Raw genomic sequence first — 10,000 nt, 5'->3', positions numbered from 1 at the left:
ACAATAATTTCAAAACATATCATTCTTTTATTAATTTATTTTTTTCAAGAACAAAGAACTTGCCACTCCCCTGGTGATCACTCCACAGACTGCCACCATTACATTTGAAGATGTATACTTTGAGTATCTGGAGGGGCAGAAGGTCCTGGATGGTATATCCTTTGAAGTACCTGCAGGGAAGAAGGTAGCCATTGTTGGCGGTAGTGGATCAGGGTAAGGAAATACTGCCATCTTGTTGGTTGAATGCATTGCTGTGTTTGCTTCTTTTTATCTTTTTTTATATAACTATTATTTATATTAAACTTTTTTTTAATCTTTCAAATTTACACATTTTAATAATTTGAAAATCCAATTTTCACATGGATTTACACTTGTACTTCCAAAATTATACCTGTTCCGACTTGCATACAAATTTATTTATATCTTGTACTTAGCTTGTACGTAACCCCAGGATTGTCTGTGCAGTATATAAATATGTTAGCTAACATTTGACCATTGGGTGTGTAATAATTATTTTTTTTGTACTTCAGTAATCATTATTTTTCTTTAGTGTTCTTATTACAGTCACAAAATTTATATTTAGCACTGATTATTTTCCCTTCTCCCTACCTAGTAAAAGCACCTTGGTGCGACTTCTCTTCCGCTTTTATGAGCCACAGAAAGGAAACATATATGTTGCCGGTCAGAATATTCAGAGTGTCAGCTTGGAGAGCTTAAGAAAAGCCATTGGTGTAGTTCCTCAGGTACAACCATTATTCAGAGCATAGTGAAAGCACAGTTTTAGCTACCAATTTAGAGACTATTTCTCTCTCCTGTATAACCAAGTAAGCATTGTTTGTTTATTGTTTATTTAACCCCTACCCACACCAGGACGTCATAGTACGTCCCTGCGGGTAGATACTTCCTGCACCGGGACGTGCTATAACGCCCTGCTTCTGGCATCGGCTCACGATCGTAACCGGCACCAGAAGCAGCAGCTGTCGGCTAACACTTGCGTTCGGAGCCATCTTCAATCGTGCGTGTTAACCCCTTACACGCCACAGTTAGGCCTCTATGGATCAGATCCCACGTGCCGCTTACCAGGGGATACGATCAACTTCTGGGCAGCCCCAAGGTCTGCCGAGTGCTCGGGGCTGCCCGATGTTCCGGGTCTGACTGTAAACTGTCTGCGCATGCGTATTGTAGAGCAGTGTATTGGACTTGAATATTTATTCATTAGAATAAATAAATAAAAAATAAATAAAAATATAAGCCCCAAAAATGTTATTTTCCCATAAAAACACTTACTAAAGTATACAAATCGCAAAAACACAAAAAAAGCCACATATTTGGTATTGCCGCGTCCGTAACATTCTGTATAAAAAAACAGAATCATTACTGGACCTGCACAGTAAACGCCGGAGAAACAAAAAAGCAAAAAAAGGTTCCGAAAAAATATAATTTTTAATTAATACCTTAAAAAAATGCTCTAAAAAGTGATTTAACCCCTTAAGGACGGAGGGTTTTTCGGCTAATTTCTCGCTCTCCAACTTCAAAAATCCATAACTTTTTCATTTTTACGTGTACAGACCTGTGTGAGGGCTTATTTTGTGCGTAACAAATTTTACTTTCCCGTAATGTTATTTATTTTAACATGCCGTGTACTGCGAAGCTGAAAAAAAATTCCAAATGTGGAAAAATTGAAAAAAAAACGCACGTTCTTGTGGGCTCAGTTTTTACGACTTTCACTCTTCGCTCCAAATAACACGCCTACTTTATTCTTTGGTTCGGTGCGATCGCGGTGATACCAAATTTTTATAGGTTTTATTGTGTTTTAATACATTTTCAAAAATTAAACGAATGTGTACAAAAAAGAAAAAACATTTTTTGCCATCTTCTGACGCTAATAACTTTTTCATACTTTGGCGCACGGAAATGTGTGAGGGGTCATTTTTTGCGAAATGAGGCGACGTTTTCATTGCTACCATTTTGAGGTCTGTGCGACATTTTGATCATTTTTATTTCATTTTTTATGTTATGTAAAAAGGTGTAAAAGTCGCATTTCGGACATTTGGGCGCCATTTCCCGCCTCGGAGGTCACCGCCGGCCGTAACCGTTTTTATATTTTGATAGATCGGGCATTTTGGGACGCGGCGATACCTAATATGTCTGTGATTTTTACTGTTTGATATGTTTTATATCCGTTCTAGGGAAAGGGGGGTGATTTGAACTTTTAATATTTTATAAATTTTTTTTATTTTTTAAACTTTTTTTTTCTTTTTTTTTCACTATTTTTTAGACCATCTAGGGTACATTAACCCTAGATGGTCAGATCGCTCCTACCATATACTGCAATACTACAGTATTGCAATATATGGCATTTTTGCAGGTCATACATTACAATGAGCCACTGGCTCATTGTAACGAACCTGCATAAACCATGTAGCCTCGTGTCAAAAGAAGACCCGAGGCTACCATGGTAACCGATCGCCGCCCCCCGATGACGTTCGGGGGCGTGGCGATCGAAAAAAAGATGGCGGCGCCCGCGCGCCGCCGTCTTTTAAACGCCGCCCGCGACTTTGCGGGCGGCGTTTAGAGGGTTAATAGCCGCGATCGGTGCAAGCACCGACCGCGGTTATTAGCGGTGGGGGTTTTGTGCAAAATGCAAAAACCCCCACCTCTGTATGAAGAGGACTCAGCCCGTGAGCCCTCTTCACACATCCCTTATACCTCTGCGCCGTAGAGCTACGGCACAGAGCGTTAAGGGGTTAAAAAAAATTTCCGCACTGTAAACAAGCCCACTAAAAAGAACAACTCTTCTCGCAAAAAAGAAGCCCCTAACCAGATTTGCCAGCCGAAAAATTAAAAAGTTCTGCATATGAAAAGATGGTGATGCTAAAATGAACAAGATTTTCTCCAAATTAGTTTTTATTCAGTAAAATTGAATAAAATACACAAAACCCCCACATATTTGGTATCGCCGCGTCCGTATCAATCTGCATAATAAAACAGAATCTGCAAAATGAACCCCGTAAAAAAACACAAAAAAATGCCCCAAAAAGATTATTTTTAATTAATACCCTATAAAAATGCTCTAAAAAGTGATTAAAAAATTGTTATGCACTCTAAAATAGGACCACTAAAAAGAACAATCCTTCTCGCAAAAATAAGCCCTTCACCAGATTTGTGAGGTGAAAAATAAAAAAGTTATGCATATGAAAGATGGTGATGCTAAAATTAACAACATTTTCGCCAAATTAATTTTATTCAGTAAAAATGGGGAAAAAATAAAAAATCTATATAAATGAGGTATTTTCATAATCGTGGCAACCCATAGAATAAAAATAATACACTATTTTTATGGTATGGTTAACAGCCAAGAAAAAAAACACAAAAAAATCTTCCTAAAAATTGATGATTTTCATTTCCTCCACCAACAGAGTTATTAAAATCTCACCAATTAGCTATAGATGCCCCAAAATTGCGCACCAAAAAAGTGCATCTCATGTGGTAAAAAATAAGCCCCTATAGGTCCACATTAAAAAACAAAAAAAAATATAGCCTGTACAGTTTGACGATGCACATCTGCTCTGGATGGCGCCTCCTTTCATTCTATGCCCGGCCGTGCGCCCATACAGCAGGTTACCACCACATATAGGGTATCAGTGGAGAAATTGGGTATCAAACTTTGTGGAGCCTTTTTTTTTTTCATTTAATCCATTACAAATGTTTAATTTTCCACCGAAAATGAGTGTATTGTCAAAAAAATCTTTCAATTTGCAGACTGCACCTCCATTTTGATTTAATTCCTATAAAACACCTAAAAGGTTTACAAACTCAAAATTTAAAAATGGCACTCTGAGCCTCATAACATTCTAGTAAAATATGTGGAATCTTAAAAAACCATGCCAACATAAAGCAGACATTTGGGAAATGTAAGTTATGAACTTATTTGGGTGCTATGACTATCTGCATCAAAAGTATAGAATTTATAACTTTGAAAATAAAGACACTTACAAAATTTTGGCCAAATTTCGTTTTTTTTCATAACTATACACAAAAGATATCATCCATATTTTGAAACTAATTTGAAGTACAATCTCAAAATCCCCTGGATATCTCATAGGTTTCCAGAGCTATATCCACTTATAGTGACACAGGACAGATCTGAAAAATGGGACCGCGTCCTAAAGGCCAAAATAGGCCGAATCCCTTAGGGGTTAAATAGTGTACATTGTAACATAAATGGATGTTCTGCCGTATAATTTTCAGTCCTCTTTGCCTGCAGGATGCTGTACTTTTCCATAACACGTTGTATTACAATTTGCTTTATGGAAACTTGAATGCGTCACCAGAAGAAGTGTACCAAGTGGCTAAGTTAGCCGGACTACATGATGCCATTCTCCGTATGCCTAATGGATACAACACTCAAGTAGGGGAAAGAGGACTTAAACTCTCAGGTAATGCACCACAAGCAATTCCCACATCTATTCTCACTTCTCAACAAAAGTCAACTCAGGGATGGATCACCAGTGGTGCTTTACAGCCCCCATTAACTTGGGTATAAGAGATTATCACCCACTGACCTATGCATAGATCATACTATAGAAGTTACAGTACTGGACATAGACGTTCCCCTCTCTATACAATGACCTCTATACACGTATATAACATTACATCACTACTGGCAATAGATAATGGACAACTTTTTTTATTTTATACAGTTTCAGTAACAGCGATAACCTATAAAACAATGTATGGGGGGAATGAAATGACACGGAGCAACAGGCAACCCATCTGACAGCATCATAGGCAATAAAACAGACAGTCACTAAAATGAATCATTGGCTATGAGAAGGAAGGCTACTTGACAAACCAGGGAGACAAACGATGAGGCATTCACCATTAGATGATGTCACAACGTATCTCCTCCACATTCCTGCAATCCAGAGCATTGCTGTCTATGGGCAGGAGGCTGCCGTAATGCATCTAAATAAATGTTGTTTCATCACAGATGGCTGATCCTATAATAGTGGACAAAATGAAAGGAAGAAATGCAATATAGAAATTAAAACATATTACCAAGACTGATATGTTTTTCTTTCGTGTTTTAATGAATAGATACAATTCGTTTAAGGACTTGATGCAATATTTTTGATCTTTCAAGAGTTTGAGCCCAGCAGTTAAGAGATTTCACCCTTTGGGAGGAGGTTGTCACTGGGCATGGTGCCCACTTAGAAGTTTAAATGAGAATATTGCATTACAAATTCTTCCTAAAAGCAAAAGAAACCCTTTGTTTCCATTCAGTGATTCACAAGTGAGCAGCTCCTAGCCCTGTGTGTGGGATTAGCAATGCGTTTAGAGCTCTTGAAAGAGGGCATTTGATGTTGTTTTATTAAAAAGTTGCTATTTCTTAGAACTGGAGGTTTTCAAAAATAACTTGTTTTGTGCCTTGAGAGTTCTTCAAAGATTTGTGTCTGGAAATAGAGGCATCACCAGTGAATTGGTCAAGGTGAGAGAGGACTCGTTTAATTCCACTGTAGTGCTAATAAGTGCCCTGACTGTAGAGATGGGGCACCTCATAATTGGCACATTCATAGGATGATCAGACAATATCCAATTTCTTCTCTTTATCAATTGTCGCAACTTTATATTGAAACTGTGTTTTTTTTGTTTGTTTTATATTGTTATACAAAGTCTCAATATACACAAGCACACATAACCCTTTACTGACCAGGCTTGCAAAGGTGTTAATGACCAGGCATTTTTAAGAAAATTTTTGGCCATAGTGGTCTTGGGGCTATAACTTCTTTTGCTTTTGTTTTGTTTGTGCATTTTCTTAAAATAAATTCTAGAAAGGGCTGGTTGTATTCTAGATTATCTTTTTTTATTCATTTTTAGTTTCATTTGGGTATTTAAATTCACAAATAGAGGAACAAAATAATTTTTTTATGTATTGCCTAAACATTCTTTTTTTAGTTTTCAGATTTACTCAGAATGACCATTATAAATGAATTCCCTACTGTTTAATGGTCATTTTGAATAATTTAATGTGTAGTCATGTTATGTCAGTGTTTTCCTTTCCATGGTTTTCTTTTGTTTTTTTAATTTTAAATTTTTTTTTTCATTCAAATTTTATACTGTAACTGGGGGGAGGAAGTGACCCCTCCTCCACGTTGGGAGATGTCTGCGTTACAACTATACTGGGTCTGATCAGAGCTTTCAGACTCGGCAATCACATAACTACCTGGTCTATAGAGCCCAGGGCACTTCTGGCTCCTCTACCTACTCCATAGTACTACTTATACTATACAGTGAAGCTCCAAGTCGTAATAAACCACTTCTACTTCCTCCCTAGATTCTCTGGTTGCCTCTGACAGCCAGAGATCCTCCTCCAAAATGGAGACCCTAAAGCAGCCAGTGCCAGGCCAGGTGCCAGGCTGCGAAAATCCTTTAAGGTTAAACCCCTTGTGGGGTTTATGACACTTCTAACTTTAAAGGGGTTGTCTGACTTTTAAAAAAAAAAGTATATAGGTGGCCGGGAGCGGGCTGCCTAAAACAATAAAGCTGTACTTACCTTCCGGCCGGCCGTGGCCGGGTACGCCTATCCATCCCTATGCACAGCATTGTGTATGGGGGCCGGAAGGTTGTCGGGTCCGGCCGGAAGCTGAATGCAGCGCCGCTCCGGCGGCCATGTTTGTTTACATGGCGCCCGGAGTGACAGCAGCGCTGGATACCGGAGGGCACCGGAAGGTAAGTACAGCTTTATTGTTTTAGGCAGCCCGCTCCCGGCCACATATATTTTTTTTTTTTCAATACTCGGACAACCCCTTTAACTCAGTTAGGCTATTTGTGATGAGTCTGAAGAAAGTGAGGTATTTGTGCGTTGACGCATGCACTAACATAACGTTAAAGCATTTATTTGTTCACGCTATGTTAACACGTGTGTTTACATTGCATTAACGCATGCATTTTTTAAATGTGATGTTGACAACAATGTAATTAGGCAAATCTTTTTTTCTCAGCTGTTGTGATGCGTTTGCTTGCATTAACGCATGTGTTTTCAGAATGCAACATGTGAATGTAGACTAAGGGTTATGCCACACATTGCGTTTTTGGTCTGTTTTTAAGCATGCGTTTTCAGTCCGTTTAAAAACGCATGCTTTTTGAAAACGCATCAGTTGTTTACCATGCGTTTGGCTGCTTACAACCTTTTTATCTATTAAAATAATTGGCAAAAACGGTCAAAAACACTTGTTTAGAAACGGTCTGAAAATGCAAGCTTAGAAATGGACTAAAAATGCCATGTGTATCACCCTAAGAGTCCCAGTTAAAGGGGGAACCAACACCCTTTTTGAACAGATGTCTTGATCAGAGATTTATGGAAGTAGTAGACGTCACTCAATGTTGGTGGTATGGGTGCACAAGTAGGCTGCAACACCTCTCAATAAATCTTGAAAAAAACTTGGCACTCCTGTGATACTTGACTTGCATATTTTATTATAGTGAATCGGCAATCCAAAATTAATGCAACGTTTCGGTCTTATAACATCAGACCTTCTTCAGGCACTGTACAGAAATTAAAATATATAAACAAAATAAATACATACATCTCAGTAATAAGCAAAATAATAGGTAATAATAACAAAAATGACAATAAAAGGATCATGATGAGTGTAAGCCAAATGTGATTTGGCTTACGTTCATCATGATTCTATTATTTTGCTTATTACTGAGATGTATGTATTTATTTTGTTTATATATTTTAATTTCTGTACAGTGCCTGAAGAAGGTCTGATGTTATAAGACCGAAACGTTGCATTAATTTTGGATTGCCGATTCACTATAATAAAATATGCAAGTCAAGTATCACAGGAGTGCCAAGTTTTTTTCAAGATTGATCAGAGATTTACACAGGAGCTCTGATTTAACTACTTCTCACTCCCCCTGCCCCTTCCTCTATTAACTACATTGATACCCATTAGTCAAAGGTAAAATACAATGGGGCAGATTTATCAAGCTGTCTGAAAGTCAGAATATTCTTAGTTGCCCATGGCAACCAATTACAGCTCAGCTTTCATTCTACCAGTTTCCATGAGGGGAGCTGTGATTGGTTGCCATGGGCAACTAAGAATATTCTGACTTTCAGACAGCTTGATAAATCTGCCCCAATCTTTATTCTCTTTTATCTCATATTCAGAGCTGTTGATTGATTAGATAGTGATTATTTTAATTATTCAAATAAAAGTTTTTATTTTTTGGCTAATGGGCTGTGTGGACCCGGTCGATCTATTCATCCACAGTTGTTGATACTGATTAAGTACATTGCACTTCAGCGCTATGTGGTGAAGAAAGGAGAAGGCAGAAGCAGTAATGTTCATTGCAGAGAATCTGCAACAGTGCTGAAAGATGCCTCTGCAGACTAGGTAGGGGAAATTATGTCCATTTCTTTTTTTTTTACTGCAAAAAGGAAAGGCGGGAGGGGATTATGAGGCATCTGTAGAAGGAAAGGCAGCATCATATGGTGGGCCAGTAAGAGAGGTTTTATACTTTGTAAACCCACAGGAGGTTGGGTTTTGGTAGGGCACAGCACACAAACTGAATTTTTGGCACTTGCCCTTCTTCAACTGATCCCTGAAAAAAATGAAATTTTGCAATCCACCTGGTTACAAAAAGGTTATGATCCACAAGCATAGAACCATTTCACAGGGAGATTTATTATATTAAGGTCACTGAACCCTACATAGTAACAAAATGCCTTTACCTCTGAGTCTATGAAATAGGGCACATACAGCATCTGTCACCCGCATCATTGCATAAGGTCACTGATCTGTATGCACATAGTCTATTATGTCTGTACAAGATATCTCACCAACCAGAGTCCAGGAGATATCCAAATAAAGAAACGTCAGCACTCGACTTAATGCACAGACAGCACAGACCAAAAGTTTGGACCCACCTTCTCATTCAAAGAGTTTTCTGTATTTTCATGACTATAACAATTGTAGATTTACATGGAAGTTAATGGATTAACAAGTGGAATTCTATACTTATACTGTTATAAGTATTACAGTATTTTTCGGACTATAAGGCCCGCCGGAGTATAAGGCGCACCATCAATAACTTCCTGCTAAAACGTTTAGGTTCATATATAAGGCGCACCTGATTATAAGGATGAATGACCAGCAGGTGGCAGACCTGTGCACAGTTCAAGGCAGCTGTTGTCTGTAAGTACTGGATTATAAGGCGCACCTTTGATTTATGAGAAAATCAAAGGATTTTTAGTGTGCCTTATAGTCTGAAAAATACGGTATATACTTATAACAAAAATGTGTGTATGCTTTATACCCTAAGTTCTCTAAAGTAGCCACCTTTTGCTTTGATTACTGCATTGCACACTCTTGGGATTCTCTTCATGAGCCTCATGAGGTAGCCCCCAGAAAAGGTTTTTACATCACAGCTGTGCCCTGTCAGGTTTAATAAGTGGGATTTTTTGCCTGAAACTGGCTCACATGAGGACCGCCCCAGGAAAGGAAGACTTAGAGTCACTTCTCCTGCAGAAGATAAGTCCATCTAAGTCACCCGCCGCAGAAATCACAGGTTAACAGCAGGTCAGACTAGAGACCAAGTCAATGCCACACAGAGTTCTAGCAGCAGACACATCTCTGTCTGGTAAGAGGAGATGTGTGCAGCAGCCTTCATGGTAAAATAGATGCTAGGAAACCACTGCTAAGGACAGGCAACAAGCACAAGAGACTTGTTTGGGCAAAAGAACACAAGGAATGGACATTACACCAGTGGAAATTTGTGCTTTGGATGCAGAAAAGGTGAACTAATGGACTCTACATGCCTGGTTGCCACCGTGAAGCATGGAGGAGGATTGATGGTGAGGAGGTGCTTTGCAGGTGACACTTTTGGGGATTTGTTCAAAATTTAAGGTATACTGAAACAGCATGGCTACCACTGCATCTTGCAGTGGCATGATAATTAATTCGGTTTGCGTTTAGTTGGACCATCATTT

At 38.6% G+C, this 10,000-nt stretch overlaps 1 protein-coding gene across 3 annotated transcripts in view; it reads left to right on the top strand.

The window, feature by feature from the left end:
- The window catches only part of ABCB7 (ATP binding cassette subfamily B member 7), a 118,746-nt gene that overhangs the window by 92,891 nt on the left and 15,855 nt on the right, over positions 1-10,000 (top strand). For all 3 annotated transcript variants that reach the window (XM_072123780.1, XM_072123779.1, XM_072123781.1), the window contains 3 exons: positions 50-213; positions 614-743; positions 4,268-4,439. In XM_072123780.1, coding sequence (XP_071979881.1) covers positions 50-213; positions 614-743; positions 4,268-4,439 — 466 coding nt within the window. The remainder of the gene's footprint in view (positions 1-49; positions 214-613; positions 744-4,267; positions 4,440-10,000) is intronic.

Source organism: Engystomops pustulosus, chromosome 9, assembly GCF_040894005.1.
Source record: "Engystomops pustulosus chromosome 9, aEngPut4.maternal, whole genome shotgun sequence".
NCBI classification, from domain to species: domain Eukaryota; kingdom Metazoa; phylum Chordata; class Amphibia; order Anura; family Leptodactylidae; genus Engystomops; species Engystomops pustulosus.
Note: the sequence above shows the minus strand (reverse complement) of the source record. Positions and strands in the feature narration are given on the sequence as shown.